The 20,593-nt window shown below is 44.4% G+C and overlaps 1 protein-coding gene across 1 annotated transcript in view; it reads right to left on the bottom strand.

Annotated features, from left to right (window-relative positions):
* The window catches only part of CDC42BPA (CDC42 binding protein kinase alpha), a 285,304-nt gene that overhangs the window by 181,515 nt on the left and 83,196 nt on the right, over window positions 1-20,593 (bottom strand). Inside the window, exon 3 of the mRNA XM_077779914.1 lies at window positions 5,119-5,202. Coding sequence (XP_077636040.1) covers window positions 5,119-5,202 — 84 coding nt within the window. The remainder of the gene's footprint in view (window positions 1-5,118; window positions 5,203-20,593) is intronic.

Below are 20,593 nucleotides of genomic sequence, written 5' to 3'. Positions count from 1 at the left end.
GGAGATCATACGGCTTTCTTCAGACTCTGTCATGCGGTTTCTATTCAACCATATATACTGTTTGCCACAGTGCTGTTGTATCTGCGTTGCAGCTTTATATTTTTAATACGCAGTTATATATTGTTTAAACTTTACCCTTAACGGGCTACTGGTTAAAGAGAAAGAGCAACAGTAATACCTATGCTGAAACAGAAGTTAATATGGACCATATACAAATGATAATAATTCTGCACAAGTGTCACAGGATTATTTTCCCCAGATCAACAGGTGTATCTTAGATCAACATTCTTACAAAGCACACCAAAACTGTCTCAATAGTTGAAAATCATGTGTTAAAATGAAAATACCCACTTGTGATTATATCCACTTTGGCCTCCCATTTATTTGTAATAGAGATTTCTCTCATCCATAAAGTATTCACAGAGAAATTCTTTCAAATAATAAATCATTCTCTTGAATCTAGTATTTGAGGAGAAAAAAGACAATTTTTTTTATTTTTTAAAAAATAAGAAAACAAGTGTTATTTTTAATTGTGAAATGCAAGAATTCCAAATATCAGGTCTTATTCACCATGGCATCAGTTTACTTCCAAATCTCCATTTCAAAGAGACGTGACAGCCAAACCAAACGTGAGCTACATCATATTTCAACTTATTTGTCAGCAAAAGAAAAATTTTCTTACATAATTAAGGAGAAAAATCATTTAATAATGGCCAAACTTGGGAAACATGTGATATGTGAGAAACCAGACATGTTTACATCCTTTGAGTGCCAAGGTACACTGATCCAACTTTTCCCAAAGACTATGAAAGTCTCCATGTACAGGTGCCCCTCTGCAAAGGGGATCCACTACCGAGGAGTTTAATCTGAGGAATGGATACATTTTAGAGTCCACACAACATGAATATCCTGCAGTGTAAAAACTATCCTTGAACATGGCAGACTACGAACCCTTGAGACCCTCTCATTCTAATTTACACCGCACATGCTTCTGAGGCGCAGGGAGTAGTTCTGATGCGCTGTCTTCTCGCATTTTCAATTTTCTCTCTGCCAGCCACACACACTCAGATGTGCTGAAATGACTCAATGTGCTGGTAATCTGATTTCACCTTGCTGAGAATTCACACTTTGATTAAACTCGCTATTCCTAGGGATATGTGTAAAGATTTTGACCACAGAAGAGTTCAAGATAGTAAAAATGGGGACAGAATCTAAATGACCATCAATATTTTAAAAAAAAAAATCAAGCTACTAAAATATATATCCATTCAGTATAGTGAAGCTATTTAATAGGATGCAATAAATGTATAAATATGGAAATAGAAAAACCTAATATATACATAATTAAATGATAAAAGCAATGTGAAAATCAGCCTTTTAATATGATTTCATTATAATAAAAATTTCCATTAAAGACAAATATGAAAACTCTTAGTAGTGGTTTACTTTGAATAGAAAGATTAGACATTTGAGGAAGAAAAGAGACCCTTCATATTTTTAGTTTTTATTTTCTGTTGTGCTTACATGCTTTCTTTTAATGTAGGTGGCAGACCAGGAAGTAAGGCAGATCAAATCCAATGGCCTCATTTCATTAATATTACTATTACTGGCCCCTGCCATTATGAAAATAATAATCAAGGAATAACAACAGTAACAAAACTACTAAGGCCAGTGGCACAAACCAGTACCATCACAGTTCAACCCAGGTACATTATTAGCCTATAATCTGTATTTTTTTTTTTAATTTTTTTTAAAAATATTTTTATTTATTTCTAGGAGAGAGAGAGAGATAGACAATGTGAGCAGGGGAGGGTCAGAGAGAGAGGGAGATACAGACTCTGAAGTAGGCTCCAGGCTCTGAGGTGGCAGTCAGCACAGAGCCCGATGCGGGGCTCGAACCCACGAACCGCGAGATCATGACCTAAGCGAAAGTCGGATGCTTAACCGACTAAGCCACCCAGGCGCCCCACCTATAATCTGTATTTAATGAGCGGGATGACAGAGCCAATGGAGAGCATTCTGTCAACTAGTTCACACCTTCCAGGAAAATGAGCGAGGGCATCTCCCACAAGGCGCTGAATACATTCTGAAGAGAAGGTGATATTTACAGAACAGATTGGGAAAAGTTAAGGGGCTGCTGACAAAGTCTGCAGATGATGAACGGGCAGGGACAGCGGCCTCCGTAACCGTAAGATTGGTTAGCAGTTATTCAGCTGCCTCAAAAGAGAGAGGGTGTCCTATCACCTTCAAATAATGCATACCCCACCGAGTATATATTTGTTATGTAACAAGTAGGGAAATAAATACAGCAACTAGGTTAGAGGTAAATCTTTGAAAAATTATTTTGTTTTGTTTCATTTCATCTCATTTCACTTTAGAGAGAGAGCATGCCTGTGAGCAGGGGGCAGAGGGAGAGAGAAAATCTTAAGCAGGTTCCATGCTCAGCATGGGGCCTGACATGGGGCTCAATCCCACAACCCTGGGATCATGCATGACCTGAGCCGAAATCAAGAGGTGAACACTCAACTGACTGAGCCACAGAGGCACTCCTGAAACACTGTTTTAAAGCACCGACAACGCACAGGTTAAAAATCCCAACATTTGCCCGTCATCTGTAAATTTTTAAGCATCACGAGTAGGCCCAGTGATCCAAAGTGGGAGAAGTCATGGTCAGAACGGCGGTGTTTTTAACATTTGTTTAAAAAAGGACTTAATAATTCAAGCACAGATATACAATTCCACTCTAGTTCAAAATTAATCTCTCTTTAAAAATTTCAATGTCAGGGCACCTGGGTGACTCAGTCAGAAAAGCCTCTGACGTTGGCTCAGGTCATGATCTCATGGTGTGTGAGTTCGAGCCCCCATCAGGCTCTGTGCTGACAGCTCAGAGTCTGAAGCCTACTTCAGATTCTGTGTCTCCCACTCTCTCTGTCCCTCTCCTGCTCATGTTCTGTCTTGTCTTTCAAAGACAAATAAATGTTAAAAAAATTTTATTAAAAATTTTTTTAAGATTTTGATATAGAATTTCTGTAATGCAAGTTTCAAACAGTTCCTTTAGAATACTGAATCAGCTTGTATCCCTGAAATAAAACCCATCCATCATGGTGGACGAATTCTATTATATATACTGCTGAATTCTATTTGCTAACATTTTGTTAAAGATTTTTTTTTTTTATCTATGTTCATGAGGCATTTTGGTCTTTAATTTTCTTTGTGTGGTCCCTGTGTGGTCTTCCTGTCCAAATATTACTGACTTCACAGAGTAAGTGCTGTTCCTCAGGCCCCACGGCCCACCTCCTTCTCTCTGCCTTGCAGTGTCTTCTTATACATGTTTTATATGCAATGTCCAGGGCCTCGGAGGCTGTACTTAATGGGAGGGATAGGAAGAAGTACGCCTATTCCATCTTGCCCGGCACACCGACTTCAAAGAAAACAGTGCAGACTTTAACTCCATTTTTAACAACTCCAAGGCTGAAACACTAACCTTCCCACCATTACGATTTCCTGGAAACAATGAGAACATGCTTGTTTACTATTTCTTACTAGTAAGATCCGTCGCTCCCGCCGCTGACAACGCCACCAGCTTCTTTGGCGGCAGGAACTCTACTGTTCCCAAGGCCACGTCCTTCCGGGGACGGCCCGTCCTCAGTGATCGAACGCGGCACATACAAAAAGGTCAGTCCTCTGGCCTCACACGGGGCTCCAAGGAACCGTTTCTGCTCCACAGCTCCCTGCTGGACAGCTTGGCTTCTCCCTGAAAGTGACAGTTCACCCCCTTTCCCTCCCATCAGTCCCCATCTCAGAACGTCCTCATTCAAGCTCAGTGTTTCCCAACCTGGCAAGTCTGACCAGTGACCGTAAGGCGAGTCGGTGTCAGGAAGCAGATTCAAAAGCGCAGACTGAAGTTACTGAATACAGTGGACACTGGCGCGTACGCCAGAAAGTGACAAAAGTCTCCAAATGCTTTTCTCAACAGGAGAGGGGGCGGTGCGGGGCAGGGTGTGGTCAAAGAGGACCTCAGCTTTGTCTGTAACGTGCTAGTGTTTGTTTTAGCGATAATATATTTCTATTTCATTTCTGTAGGGTTTTTTTTTCCCCCCAGGAGACACACAGAAATTAAGACTAAAGGCAGAAACTTCCCCTGAATGTCAGTGATTAATTCTAGGTGACGGGATATAAATGACTGTTAGTTTCTCCTTCGTGTTTGGTTACAATCCTCAAACTTCCCAAAGGAAACAGCTAATGAAGTATTTCACTACGTCCCATCTTCCAGCAGGGCAACGTTCTTTGCTTCCCTCCGTATGTTTGGTGTTTCCCAGGCTGCTACAAGTCCTGGTACGTAAAGATTTCCAAACGCCATTTCTCGTGAGAGAAATCTTACTGGGCTCCAGAGCTAATATTCAGCCTGCTCAGCAGTATGGTCCTCCCACAAGTTGAAATACTAAAATACTTGCATCACCAGTAAGTTCTGCTTCCTGGAAGCCCCTGAGGGCCCCGCCCCCTCCAGACCCTCACCAGGGTAGAACACGGCAGGAGACTCCACAACCCTCCCCACCACAAGACCTGTGTGTTACATCAGTTCTGACCACACCATACCAGCCATGAGGTATCTGCAACCTCACTCCAGCTGATCCTTCCCTTGTGTCAAGGACCAGCACAGAAACATTGGCAATTCTTGCAACAGCAGATTCTACTACCATCCTCTAATAATGTAAAAAACACAAATTGAATTGTATAATCAATAACAGAACTCTTACAGGGCACTTTCAAAGCTCCTGCTCACTTCTGCTTTGAGCAGAACATAGATACATAGAGAATATAAACAAGTTACATCAAGCTGGAACTCAAGCACTACAAAATTTTTTCCTATAAAAGAAACAGGTTCCCAAACACCCTTTTCACATGAACATTTAAGCCCCACATTACATTTGGTTTTCAGACAATATGAAATTAGCATCACTATCACCACCATAAATTGTTGAACTTGTTACCTTAAAAATAATGGCCCTGCAGATACATTACTAAATGATTTAAGGATCTATTGATCTCTCCAATTTCATGAATCTCTAAACTGATTTCTAAAACATCATTTAAACATTCCAATAATTAGAATCTTACCTCAGCTCTTTTCAGCATTTCCCATTTATTCAATATTTTCATGGCAAATACCTTATCTGCATTTTTTAGTTTCACTACAGCAACCTAGAAGAGAAAATACAACTTTTAAAATATGACAAATAAAAATGTTTTCAGTCATCCATTTTCCTCTCTGTTAAAAAATAACAAAATTATCAATGATTTCCATGGCAGTTCATATCCCAAGATCCTAAATCAAATAATATTGTCAGTTGAAAAAGTTACATTAGTCAACGTGGGCCAAACAAGTGTTATTTTTTACATCGTATCAACTGATTGTTTATTACATCCCCCTTTTCAAGTTTTCTGCTCTAGAATTTAAACTCAACATCTACCATCACTAGGAAATTGACCAGAACGTACAACGCTGAAATACCTAGAGCTTGTTGAATACCACACGCCAGGTTCCAACATGATGCTACAGAGAAGGCCTGCTGCCAACACAAGTCCATTTCGTGGGAATCAAATAATACAAAGTCAACTGAAAATGAGACTATTTTTCACACCCCATATTCTTACTGCTATACTACAACCCCCATCTTTCTCCCTCTCCCTGGGGATGCTCAAGGGCTGACACTCAACTACGTAAGATGAGACCAAGGTTGCTTTCCAGTCACTGGGGGCTGGGAAGACGAAGACAAACACTGCCCTCATATGCAGAAGGAGAGAACAAACTATACACAGCATCTCTTCAAATAGTTCAAAAGGATATTTCCAAGGATAGAGAATAGGTTTAAACTCGAGTGTCAGAATTTTAAAGTCTTAATAGCAAATGGACATATTAGGAGCACTTAACAAATCTGTATCTGGATTGGACTGCAATAAAAGTAACATGACCACAGAGTTAAAATCACTGCAGAATACCACAATACAACGTAAGCAAGAACTTTTCTTGGTTATTGTTATAAATGGTTACAATGACTTGTGATTAGAGTTTTTCACCAATGATAACAGTAGGAAAGAAGAGAAACATCTCAATTTCAAGTGCAAGCACTTTAGTCTTTAGTCATTTCTGGTCACATCTGCAAAAATGATGGGTCAGTGAAATTGCTCTCCCACTGATTCATGCTTCAAGAAAGGTGACTGTCAGTGACACAGAAACAATCTAAATGTCCATCAGTAGATGAAGAGATTTAAAAAAAAACATGGTGTACACGTATAATGGGATATTATCCAGCCATAAAAAAGAAGGAAATCCTGCTTTTATGACAACATAGATGGACCATGAACCTGGAGGGCATTGTGCTAAGTGAAATAAGCCAGACATAGAAAACAAATCCCATGTGATCTCATTTATACGTGGAACCTAAAAAAGTCAAACGCATGAAAACAGAGAACAGAGTGAGGGCAGCCAGGGCTGGGAGAGACAGGGAGACGTTGGTCCAAGGCTACGAAGTTCCAGTTACAGGATGAAAACGGTCTGGGCACACGCTGTCCAGCACGACAGTTAACAGTGTTGTACTACACACCTGAAAGCTGCAAAGNCGAGATCATGACCTAAGCGAAAGTCGGACGCTTAACCGACTAAGCCACCCAGGCGCCCCTGCAAAGAGAAAAGATCTTAAATGTTCTTGTGGCAGGGGGACAAAAAAGGTAATTATGTGAGGTGATATCAACCGTCCTGTGGTAATCATTTTGCAACATATACACGTATCGATTCATTACTTAGGACACCTTAAACTCCACCACATTATAGGTCAATAATATCTCAATAAAAATGGGGAAACAATAAAGGACACTATCATAAACAGCAAGGAAAAACCTGAAATATTGTTTCGCCAAAACCTCTGAAAGGCTGGGAACAAGTTTAGCTGCTCCGTAGATTCAAATTACACGTTAGGAGTGCAGACAGACAGAAAGACAGGGACACTGAGTTCGACACACTTACATTCAGGACAGGGAAGGACACTTAAGCCGTCCTTCTTCTGACTGAGGGAAGAATGGCTGAAAGACTGTAACACCTAAGACTCCCCCTCCTCACGTCGCCTAGCTCCGTGTGCCTCACCAGGTCTGGGTTTGAGTACAGAAGTTTCTGGTGATCACTGGGAAGAAGAATAGCCGTAGTATCTGAGCATGTTCTAATGCCAGTTCTCTTCTAAGCGTTTTATGCGGGTCCACAATCCTCTGCTCGCAGTTCTAAAGCCGCAAGGTTTTCACAAGGCATTTGGCAGCAGGTACTGACATCAGGCTGATTATAGGTTTTTGGGTTTTGTTTTTTTAATCTCATTTAGTATAAAGACAAACATGCTTCACTGCAGAAACACTAAAGCACCTGCTTTTGAGGTGCTGTTTCAAACCCCCACAGGGCACCCGTACAAAATATAGCTTAAGCACTTAATTATCTTCCTCAAATCCAAAAAATCCTGGAACCCAAACCAGCTGTGGGTTATAGAGCTGTGCGGGATCAGCCCTCACTGAGCACGCGAGCACTGGGCGAGCATCTCGGGAGGCCGCTCGGCGTGGCCGCGACGGCACGCGCACTGCAGGCAGGCCACCACCTGGGTCCTGGCTCTGTCACCAGCTGTGCAGCTCTGGGCAGATAACCTCCCAGGATTTCGATTTTCTCCTCCGCATAACAGCTACTATACTAACGCACACGCGCTAAGAGTACTTGCCCTACAGAACTGCGGTAAGAGGAAAATCATTAATACAAGCATAAAGTCCTTATAACTTACTAGTGCTCAGCCAACACCAACTCTCATTCTGTGTCAGGGCACTGCACTAAGCACGGGACAGCCCAATCCCTTCACCATCGTCTGCTTTACCCCTACCTAATGTGTAGCCGACGTCACACATCCCAAGTTATTTAATTTCTTTAATGATGAAATAAGAAATTCCAGCCTCTTCAACTTATAATTTTATACCCATGGCACATAGAAATATAGCTAGAAAGAGCCTCAAGTGAAAGAAAATATATGTGGGGCGCCTGGGTGGCTCAGTTGGTTAAGCGTCCGACTTTGGCTCAGATCATGGTCTCGTGGTTTGTGAGTTCAAGCCCCTCCCATATTCATGCTCTCTTTCTGTCTTTGTCTCTCTCTCTCTCCCAAAAATAAAAAAGCATCAGGTTCTGTGCTGACAGCCAGGAGTCTGGAGCCTGCCTCAGATTCTGTGTCTTGCTCTCTCTCTGCCCCTCTCCTGCTCATACATTGTCTCTCTCTTTCTCTCTAAAAAATAACATTAAAAAAGTTAAAATATATACATACTATACATTATATATACATATACACAAATAAAAATGAAGTCACAATATTTACTATATTTACTATAGTGTGGTTTCCGATAGTACTCTATTGGGGATCACTTAAGTATTCTGAAAGATGAAATTTACTAAATACATCACAAAACAATAGAAAATTATTCATATTTTAAAAATATTAAAGAGGGGCGCCTTGGTGGCTTAGTAAGTTAAGCCTCTGACTTCAGCTCAGGTCATGACTTCATGGTTCATGGGTTCAAACCCCAGCATGTTGGGCTCTGTGCTGACAGCTCAGTGCCTGGAGCCTGTCTCAGATTCTGGGTCTCCCTCTTTCTCTATCCCTCCCATGCTCATGCTCTCTCTCTCAAAAATAAACAAACATTAAAAGATTTTTAAAATATTATTAAAAAATATTATCTAAAAGGCAAAAATACAGACTATACTGCTTGAAAGAAGTTTATTAAAGTTTGCACCTTGATTATTTTTTCTGTATATGCACAAAATCATATCTATAAATTTCTATGCCATACGAATGTAGAGAAAGACAGGCACCAAAATATTTAAAAATCAGGTATTTCTAGGTGAGAGGATTTCTACTCCCCTTTCTGCATTTTCTGTACAGAACATACAAAATTTGAAGCACGGAACGGGAGAGCGTGAAATGCCACACTTCCCCTTGGTCACAAAATGCCTACCAATTACTGAGGTGCTGTCGCGTGACTGGTAAGGGCCCAAATGAGAGCCACCCGCACATCTGGGCACATCTGGGAGATGCTCGGGGGTGCCGGGCTGCTGCAGGAGAAGTGCGTTCTTAACATCACCCCACAACAGCCTCAGGGGCTGCCCCAAATCTTCTCAGGAATGGGGTGGGATGGAGGGAAATAAAAAATGTCAGTTCAGGAAATATTCCTGAATTATCAAACTGATGACATAATGGAGATAAGTCTACGAGGCTGATGCAGGGACAACACAGAATAAGACCCCTCCTGATTTCCCGCTCTAATACCATAGACCATTCCCCTGCTCACAGCAGCAGCAGAAAACAGAGCAAGATCACTCTCCCAGGACTCTAACTTCGGGATCTAGATTTCCAAGAACCAAAGCTAACTGACATGCAAGGGGGGAGTATGTTAAAATGTCCTTTCTTACTCAATCTGATCAAAATGAAAACTATACTGGGGCACCTGGGTGGCTCAGTCAGTTAAGCGTTTGACTTCAGCTCAGGTCATGATCTCACAGTTCATGGGTTTGAGCCCCGTGTCGGGTTCTGTGCTGACAGCTCAGAGCCTGGAGCCTGCTTCAGATTGTGTCTCCCTCTCTCTCTGCCCCTTCCTTGCTCATGCTCCGTCTCTCAAAAATGAATGAATGTTTAAAAAATTTTTTTAAAAATTAAAACTACATTTAGTATGGACTAGAGGACTATAAATTTAACACAGAACAAAGATGTTATTTTTTTTTAATGTTTATTTATTTTTGAGAGACAGATCATGAGCAGGGGAGGGGCAGAGAAAGAGGGAGACACAGGATCTGAAGCAGGCTCCAGGCTCTAAGCTGTCAGCACAGAGCCCAACACGGGACTCAAACCCACGAACTGTGAGATTACGACCTGAGCCGAAGTTGGACACTCAACCGACTGAGCCACCCAGGCACCCCCCAAAGATGTTATTCTTAAAAACAACAGAGAGGTCTCTTTAAAGGCTTCCTATGTAAAGCACTCCGAGGTTAGAAAAACAGCAAATACAGAAAAACATCAGTAGGTGTCAATGAATGAGTTCTTAAACACAGCATTCGTCTCTGCACTTACTGCCACAACACATAACACGGGATCTGTCACTCTCTGAAATTAAACAGAATTTCAATACCCAAGTACCAGTTCCCAGGCAGTGCTCCAAACTCGTCTGCGTTCGGTAAACCCAGAGCTCACCACGCCTCCCTGGCCCCCCCCATTCAACCCGCCGCTGCGTCCTGCCCAGAAGGTCCCCCCCACCTCTCCACTTCTGCCCTGAAGCCCCACGATCTCTCCTCCACCCGGCAGTCAGAGGGGTCCTGTGTCGCCGCAGCACAGATCATGACACTCCTTTGCTGTTTCACCCACCACGGTTTCCCATCACTCTCCAGGTGACAGTCAACCTGCTGTAACTTCTCAGGCCAACGTATTCCAGTCTTCCCGCCTCCCATGTCCCACACGCTGTCCCTAGCTCGCTCTGTGCCACACGTTCTGGTCACCCGGTTCAGTCCCAAAGTCACTGACAAGTATCGCTTCCTGAACTGTCACTGCCCTATCACACTGTATCACCTCTTGCCTCCCTCTGCCCTTTGCTCTCATTGAACAGACTGTACATTTTTCCGCATTTGACCACGTGCCTCGCTCGCTAGAACACAAGGTCTATGATGCCAGAGGCTCGTTCCCGTCTGCTCACTGGCATGTGCCCGGCCTTGGGGATCGACAGGTACTCGTAAGCCGTTCCCCCCATCTGCTTACTGGCATGTGCCCAGCCTTGGGGATCGACAGGTACTCGTAAGTACCGGATGGGTGAATGAGGGATATCTGTCACCGTGTGGGTATCTGTACGTAGGAAGTTGCTGGGCATCGATACTGGCAGCTTCGAGTACACCACTCAACTGACACTCACACGCGAATGAAAACAAGGCCTCATGTCGGATATGCAACAGCGTGACTGAGGCGAACTGTGGGGGGGACGATTCCGGCCCATGCTGCTCTCGGGGCAGAATCCACGCTTCTCCAGTCTCGACCTCACAGCCTGGCTGTCACCTCCTGCCTGATGCTGCCTGTTGACAATTCACTGCCTCGTGTCTTCGTCTCCTTACCTCCGAGGTACAGCGTCTACCATCACTCACTGTTAACAATAATGACAAAGCCACTCTTACTCAGGGCAGGCTGCCCGTGTGCCTGGCACTGGGCCGTGCACATCACAGGCAGGCCCCCCGGCCCTACAGCGCTGTACCGCAGGGTCGACCATGCTCCCTGCCTGATTGCAGAGGTAGTGCTCTCTAGACTGAAGTCCTGAGCAGCTCCATAGGCCCCGAACACCCTCCCACGCATCACGCCGCTAACCTTGACGCCTACGGACACGTTAAGGGTGATCACCGTTAATATGTATGGAAATCAGTGTATTTGGTACCTATGCTGTTCTTCTGTTGGTGATCAGTTTGTGTTCGAAATATTTACTGGGACAAACAACAAAAATTAAGTCTCTTTAACAAGCAAACCAGCGTTTACTAACAGCTAGAGGTACGCTCTCTATGGAGACACAATTCACATACACAGTAGCCACAGTGAGAACATTTGGAAGTCAGAACAGCCTGGGCATCAACTGATCCGAACGGACACAGGCCACATCAACGCGGCATGCCCGTACCACCACGCCCCTGCAGACGCAAGACTGGCCCTGCCTGCGCAGAGGCTGTCGGAAGTGAACTGTGCAGTAGGCCCCCAACTTCTTTGACTCCCCCTTGAATCCCAGGAGAGCCGGGGACACAAGAATGTTTCAGGAAGGATGAACGGCTCACACGCACCCCTACATTCAGCCTTGGCCTAGGCCACGCAGACACGCCAGGGCCTAGTGACGGTCGGCAGAGGAAGCAAGCAAATGACACTGGAGGCAGTTTCACAAGAAGCCTTGAAGCTGCCAGAGTAAAGGCTGGCGCAGGCAGGGGTGGCGAGCCACCAGGCACCGGGGACTGGCAACACCCAGGGCGTAAGTTCAAGGTCTTCCTGAAGCAGAAATGAAAACCCAGTGTTAAGTCGGGCAGGAACTAACGATCACAGCAGACACGGGCTCTGCCAGCGTGCAGTTCTCCGTCTCGCTCCTCACTGTGTCCCGCGACTGGTGAGGCCACCAGAGCTATTCTAATCAGGGACGAGTAACTCTGCAGTTAAGAGCTCATTATCCAGCCAATATTCAAAATTCACTATCTTAAAAGAGAGTCAATTATCTACAATCTGTTGCATTTGACATAGTCTGATATTCATATGGAGCAAGAGGGTACGAAAAAAGAAAGGGAAACACAAAGGCCCTTCTCACGCCGAATCTCAAATCTCATCAGTCGTGCACTAGGTCCTGTGGGCTGACTCTGGGGTCCAAGCTGCGCCAGCCCACCCGGGCAGGACATCTCCGCCCCTGCACTGCTGTCTTCAGCGATCGGCCTCACTTCATCCCGGGCGGACGTGTAAGGAATTCTCTAGTGCTGTCCTTTTCTCAGCCACTTTTTTTGAAAAAAAAAAAAAAAACAACTACTGAAGTGTTTTTATTATTGCTTTCTGTTTTTCCCAAGCTCAACCTCAACCGGGCCCTGAAATCTACCTGCATCCCCGCTACTTCTCTGCCCTCTCCCGGTCCTATACAATACCCCGTGCCGCCCGCCCCGCCCTTCCCGTCTGGGCCGTCCGCCCTTCGTCCCACGCTTAATGGCCTGGCGGCCGACTTCACAGGACACAGACCCTTCACATCCCCTCGCGCCGCCTCTGTGTGTATCCACATTTCCACGTATCCTGACTCCTCTTCCTTTTGAAGCCAGGAAAGACATGTCCCCACCACTTTCGAGGCTCACAGTACCATCTGAGGTCTTGATCCCCAGACCTTCTCTTCCTTCTTAACCTTGTTCTGGTGAAACTTTCTTTCCAGACTTCAAGCCCCTTTCTTCTGCTTCCTGAATAGCAATGGATAAACATTTCCAAGACCCTCTCCCATCCAAAACCAAGAAAATGAAACAAGAAACTTACTGCCAAACTACCTTCCCCTCAAGAAGCTGATACCACACCCCTTTTCCAGAAGGCACCATTTCTCCACAAAGCACATTTTTATAGAGGAGCATGTGCTTGCTTCCTCACTTGCTCACCATTTATCTGCTTCTCAGCCTCTTTCAATCACTAATTTCAGCCGAGTTTCTATTTCACTCCACTGGACCCAAATTATTCTCTCAAATATCAATAATGATCTTCTACTTTGCAAATACAATATATTGTTCTCAATTCTCATCTGTTTCCCCCTTTCTTCATCACTGTTGACCATCAGTACACTCTCCTTTTTCTTTTACTCGGTCAATGCTCCCCCAGGACCCCTACTCCACCTTTTCCTGTCCCCATATCTGCTCCAAATGCCCCAGCTAACACCTATGTGCTCATGTCTCTTAAATCCTGATCTCCTAATATCTATACCCATATTTCTAGGTGCCTACTAGTCATCTCTAAATGCTCAAAGATCTTAAATTTAACAAGTCAAAAACCTATATACTAGGCTCGTTTACTAAGGCGCACACCCAAATCATTCATGACTTCCACCCATAACTCATTTCTGCCATCCATGTGACTTCTTTCCGATCTGTCTCTCCCACCCACCCTTCTCTCCCACCACCACCGGCCTGGTTCACCACCACCACCACCACCCCCTGCCTCATTATCTCATCTAGAAAATGATAAATCAGATCCTTTTTGACCACCTGACTATATGCCAGACATGATGCTTACTGCCAAGAATACAAAGGTAAATAAAAGAGCTCTTGCCCTCAAAAATCTCACAGTTCAATGTGGGAACATACCTAAACAACCACAGCACAACTCGGAAAAGGTAAAAACAAGGTCCTACATAAAAGCACAGAAGACAGATTCCTGACCCAGAAGGGGAGAGTAGGGAAGAGAGGTGATAATGCGAATACATGTTAAAGTTCATTGGAAGAGGTGACTGACGCCTGTGTCCCACAACACACCCCAGAAAAGGGGACCAAAGGGTCTGATCGGGGGGAGGGGGTTTTGTGAAGTGGGTACAGATGAGCAAGGCACAGAAGCCAGAAATAATCTGTGTGGGGGACAGAGGTGAGATGTTTGGGGACAAGAAGCCAGAAATAATCTGTGTGGGGGACAGAGGTGAGATGTTTGGGGACAAGAAGCCATTTTCCTTCCTAGGCAAGGTTTTCCTTCCAGCAGGGAGGAGCAAGAAATAAGGGTGAGGGATCCAAATAAGGGAAGAGCTCGTGTGCTGCGTTAATCAACCAGAACCTTAAAATACGAATAACAGAGAACCGTTCTCCAGAGCTGGGTTTAGCTTGATCATGTTCACAGCTCGATGGAGAATGGTTCTGAGGCAGGGAAAGAAAAAGGTTACAGCCGTGGCTGAGGTGAAAGATACCAAGGTCCCAACTGGGGGAAGAGAGGAAGAAATTCAAGAAATACTGAGAATATGAAAGTTGGTGATTCATCAGATGTGAGACCGGAGAGGGCAAATCCAGGCTCTCCATGTCTCTGGACTCTTCTCTCTCCAATTCTTCCTCAGCACCGTCACCAGGACTATCCTTTTCCCTGCCGACTCTCACTACTCCACTTACCACCCTTTGATAGCCCCCCATTCCTACAGAGTGGAGCTCCGTAGCACAGCACAATCACTCACATTCAAGTGACCTTCCCATCCTCGGCTCGCTCCCCAACCACTCTATATCCAGTCACAAAATTCCCACCTGCTCCCTGAACTAAAAAAAGAAATGAACTTCAATAAAATGAAAAAAAAATCCCAGTTTTACTATCCATGAAGAGAAACAACATTAGAAAGTAATGCCCAAAAAGTTTAGAAGCAGATCTCAATGCCACGTGCCTTTCCCTCTTGCTAAGGAGACGGTGGCTCTAACCAGGGGCACAGAAGGTATTGGGATGACAGCACATGACTAATAAGTATGATTTTCATTAGTCAAAACAGAGAAGCACGAAAGAAGAAAGAACTTCATTTTTCTGCTTTTAATCGAATAAGGATGATTATTATCTTCAAAAGCACTGTGCTGGGTACTCAGGATAATGAATCAAGAAATTCGACCCTTGCCCTCACTTGCGGTCATCCAGAGAAGACAAACATGAAGCCCAGAAAAAAGAAAGTTCTAGGTGTCAGGAAGCAGCTGTACAGGGGCTGTCAGCTTCCCCGTGAGAAAGACGAAGGTATCTGACATCTTTATTCCCCTTTTTATAAGCACATTCCACCAAGTTCATTCTCTCATTCCGCTCCTCTGTGGACTGCATTCTGCCATCAAGTCCTTCTCTGACTTCCAAATATGGACTGATCTCAAAGAAGCAATAGGCGATAAGGAAATGTGTTTTGTTCGGCAGGAAGGACCTCTGTTTTCTCTGAAAGCACACTATCCATTAAAGGTGACCTTAAATACAATGCATTAGTCATTTCGAAGTATCTGGAGGAAGGGTATCAAAAGAGAGGCGTGTACGGGCCAAGTTGCTCGGCTCTACTTCCTTATCCTGTAAAATTTACCCTGCTACTTTTTCTTCCGAGTGCTCAAGTCTGAGTGAATGGAAGTGGAATGCTTTCTACCCCAAAAGCAAGAAAGGCTCTATCATCTCTCCTGGAGTTGAGAGGCAAGTGGTGAAAAACAAAGGTGAGTTAGTTCCCCTCCCCTTCTGTCCAAATCACAACTCAGGTGGATTCAGACTCCAGACTTGCTCTCTAGCTAGAAGCCGGAAGTCTCATATCTCATCGCTCAGTGTTCTGCTAGCAAATGAGTCTGTAAGGTGCACTGGAAACATCAGTTTAACTACCTGGACAAACATTGAGTCTATTTCAGGATCCAAGGGTTACATTTGGGGGAAGGTAGCTGGAAGTCTCTAGTTTGGCTCCAAGCTCATGTCCGAATCCCTTTTAATAGGGGATCTGGATTACTCTGAACCTGCCTTGGCTCCAATGTACTGGTTAAAACTCAGAGGCAAAGAGAAGACAGGAAGCAGAAACTCCCCTCCCTGTACAGATGCCACTACCTTATAGCCCAGAAATCAAAAGTACCAAGCACACCCAGGATCTACAGTACAGGGACTGGAGACATTCGTGAATGAGACACAGAAGCAGGAACAGGGAGGATTTGGGGTTCCTAAAAAACGGAAGCACCTGGGGCGCCTGGGTGGCTCAGTCGGTTGGGTGCCCGACCTTGACTCAGGTCATGATCTCATGATTTGCGGGTTTGGGCGCTGTGTCGGGCTCTGTGCTGACAGCTCAGAGCCTGGAGCCTGCTTTGGATTCTGTGTCTCCCTCTCTGTCTGCCCCCTGCTCGCTCATGCTCTGTCTCCCTTTCAAAAATTAAATAATTTAAAATAATTAAATAAAAAATTTTTTAATGGAAGCACTCAAGGTTAATATAAAGAACCTCATCTGTGACGATTAGCCGAATAATATTCAGTTATTGAAAAGATAAGAGCCAGGAACACAGACTTTGGTTAATGTTTTTTTTTTTTTAAGTTTGTATATTTTGGGGGGAAGGCATGTGTGAGGAGGGGCAGAGAGAGAGAGACAGACAGACAGACAGACTGACTCCCAAGCAGGTTCCACACTGTCAGTGTAGAGTCTGACTCAGGGCTCCAACTCACAAACCGTAAGATCATGACCTGAGCTGAAATCAAGAGTTGGTGCTTAACTGACTGAGCCACCCAGGCGCCCCACTAATGTTTTCTTTCTAAAGTTAATACTTCGATACTATTTCTAAGATGGGGAACGAGGGATCCTCCTTTATTTCATCCCCACCCTGGAGCTCACAAAATGACAAAAAATATAAGTTGTCTAAAGAAATAAAACTGTAACAACATTAGAAAGAGCAACATCAGCTGATCAAATATTTTAAAGAATTTCTAAGATCTAGGATGAGTAAAACGGGGTTACACAGACAAAAATAGAGAAACATGGCCCAAACTTCACTGCAGAAGAAAATTAATGCACAGTTACGAGCAAATTACGTAGACAGTTAAAGACCAAAATCAAGGAGCTTACAGGGTAAAGAGAGCTCACATGGAAATCACCAGTGTAACTGCACATTTTATTATTTCTGGTGGAAGATATAACTGTATACTTAAATGGGAATAAAACAGGGGCACCTGGGTGGTTCAGTCGGTTGAGCGTCTGACTTTGGCTCAGGTCATGATCTCACAATCTGTGGGTTCAAGCCCCGTGTCGGGCTCTGTGCTGACAGCTCAGAGCCTGGAGCTGCTTCAGATTCTGTGTCTCCTCTCTCTCTGCCCCTCCCCAGCTTGTGCTCTCTTTCTCTCAAAATAAAAGACATAATTTTTTTTTAATTTTAAAAAAAGAACAAAATAATAAATGAACAGGAAACTATAAGAAACAAGGTAATCTGGTAAAGTAGCTGGTAACAAATGTAACACAAATAAAGTAGTATATATAAATAGCTTCCATACTTTCCAAGAAAAAAGAGGAAATAGCAGAAAATATGCCACCAGTAGAACCAAAGAAACAAAACCCAGTATTAACAGAATAAGAAATGAACAAAAAGTGTATAAAAATGACCCATCTTTCTTCTCTGAAGTTATAAATCATATTATAATCCCAAAGAGGATTAGGGACCAATTCTCCTTTAATTAATCTATAAATTTTTATCGCCCCAATGAAAACAGTAGACAAATTGAATCTTATATAGAAAAGAAGCCCTTCTATTCCAGGTGGTATGGAAGGTGACACACCTCAAAGGAGCTTCCTGAACATCCCAGATGTGAGAAACCATGCAAACAACCTTGAACGCATTTCAGAGGTGGGATGAAAGAAGTGGGCGTGGCCTCGGGACTAAGCTCCTCCAAGAAACTGCAGGGAAAGCAAGCATGGCCGCTGGCATCCCGGAGCTTCCTGCCAAACCCCGGAGACTGAACTGGCACTCTGGGACCTGGAAAGCCGGAGGAGCTGGGAAATAAGGCCTCGGCGTCATCAAAGGGGAATCATCAAACAGGAAGCCGGACCTAGGAGGTGGATGACAATGGTCACAGGACGCAAGGTCCGTACACAGGGACGTGAACTGCACTTCTATGCACTACGGTGTCCGTGCGCCCCAGCAGGAAAAAGGATGCTCAGTTGCGGAGTGTTGTGCTCGTCATCAACTGGGCTGAGTTTGTCATTCACATCTTTTGTTCCTGACTAACCATTGTCAACTTGTCAACATGTCCCATCAGAGAGTAAATCGGTGTGTTAAGATCTCCTCCTATGGAGGAGTGTCAGCTGAAGTGTCAGGCGGCAGCTCAGGTCATGATCTCCCGTTCAAGAGCTCGAGCCCTGCGTCGGACTTCGGATTCTGTGTCTCCTCTCTCTCTGCCCACCCCCCTCACTACTCGTGCTGTCTCTGTCTCTCCCCCTCTTCTAATGTTTAAATTAACATTTTTAAAAAATCTCCTACTATGAAATTCATATGTGTGTCCTTTGACTTCTGTCCAATTTTGCTCTATATACATAAAAAGCCATTACTTGAGCGATACAAAGCTATAATCGATGTGGTAAATATTGAACATTTGGTGTCTGTCCTTAGTTCCTGGCACACAGTTCCTAAACCTCTGGAATCTGTGGAGAGAGAGGGCTGTCTTCTGTATGTTAATGAGCTGACTGGTGGCTGGGGTCCCTTGGTAGCTTCCGTACAGGGGCTGGTGGCCAGGAAGACGAACTAAAAGGGGATTAAAAGCTTTTAAGTTTCAGCCCCAGCCCCAACCTCCAGAGAAGGGGGCAGGTGCTGGAGGCTGAGTTGTTGACGGCCAATGATTTCATCAATCATGCCTATGTAACGTAGTCTTCTCAAAACCCCCTAAATGATGGGGTTCTGGGAGCTTCCGGGTTGCTGAACACGTCGAGGTGCCGGGAGAGTGGCGCACAGACAGGGCACGGAGGTGCCACACGCCTCCTCCACACCTAACCCTGTGCCTCTCTTCCACTTAGCTGTCCCTGTATCCTTTATATTTTTTTACATGTTTTTATTATTTTATTGAGGGGGGATTAGGGGAGGGGCAGAGAGAGAGAGGGAGACACAGAATCTGAAGCAGGCTCCAGGCTCTGAGCTGTCAGCACAGAGCCCGACACGGGGCTTGAACTCACAGACTGTGAGATCATGACCTGAGCTGAAACAGGACACTTAACTGACTGAGCCCCCCAGGTGCCCCTCCTGTATCCTTTTATACTAAACCAGTGATACTCTGGAAAGTCCTTCTAGCACATTGTTTTCGACTGGTGGAAACCCCCAATTTTTACAGCTGGCTGGTGAGAAGAAGTCCTGGTGGCCCAGGACTTCCCAGTGGCGTCTTGGGGGACTGAGCTCTAATTTGTGGGACCTGCTGCTAACTCCAGGTAGGCAGGGTCAGAATCAAATCGCTGGACATCCAGCTGGTGTCCAAACACTTGGAGAACTGGGTGATGTAAGAAAAAGAAAACCACATATTTGCTATTAGAAGTGTTGTGAGTGGGTCGCCTGCGTGGCTCAGTCGGTTAAGTGCCCAACTCCTGGTTTCAGTTTTGGCTCCAGGCACGGTCCCAGAGCTGTGGGATCAAGCCCCATGTTGGGCTCCCAGCTGAACTTGAAACCTGCTTAAGATTCTCTCTCTCTCTCTCTCCCCCCTTCCCCCCTCCCGCTCATCACGTACTCTGTCTAAACTAAAATTTTAAAAAAATATTTTAATTAAAATTTAAAAAAAAGTGCTGTGAGTAAAAAACTGCTAAATGGTTACATGTCTGTTTTCCTCAGGTATGATCTGTTAGCATCTTTTTCTTTATATGCAGTTGGAGAATTACTTCTTGACATTGTTTAATGCTGAGAGAGAGAGAGAGAGAGAGAGACTGAGAGACTGAGAGTGGGGGAGGTGCCCAGAGAGAGGGAGACACAGAATCTGAAGCAGGCTCCAGGCTCTGAGCTGTCAGCACAGAGCCTGATGCAGGGCTCGAACCCACAGACAGTGAGATCATGACCTGAGCCAAAGTCAGCGCTCAACCAACTGAGCCACTACAATATTTTCGGTCACTGGCTATCCTAAGATTAACATTTACAGTAGCACCTCCCTGGCAATGACTAGGTCTTAGAACACATTAAATCCATTTCCCCACCTCCTAGCCACTGGGTATCGCTGTCATGTAACCTAAATGTTCACATCTGCACGCCCCATCAAGCATTATTCTGTTTTACAACAGTCATCAAAAGACACATTTACCCTTTCTGAAGCTCTCCATCCCTTCCTATACTTCCGGGCTTTATCTAGGATCATTTTCCTTCTGCCTTAAGATTCCCTTTAGTATTTCCGTTAGTGTAAGTCTACTGAGGACAGATTTTCTGTTCTCTGTCTAAAACATCTTTATTTTGCCTTCATTTATGAAAAATTGAGATGTAATTCATATACCATACAATAATTCACCCTATGAAAGTGTACAATTCACTAGTTTTCAGTATAATCACAAAGGTGTACCATCATCACCACTATCTAATGCCAGAATGTTTTCATCACTCCCCCAAGCC

Source organism: Crocuta crocuta, unplaced genomic scaffold (genome assembly GCF_008692635.1).
Source record: "Crocuta crocuta isolate KB4526 unplaced genomic scaffold, BGI_CrCroc_1.0 scaffold322, whole genome shotgun sequence".
Classification (NCBI taxonomy): Eukaryota; Metazoa; Chordata; class Mammalia; order Carnivora; family Hyaenidae; genus Crocuta; species Crocuta crocuta.
This window is presented reverse-complemented; position numbering and strand designations above follow the sequence as displayed.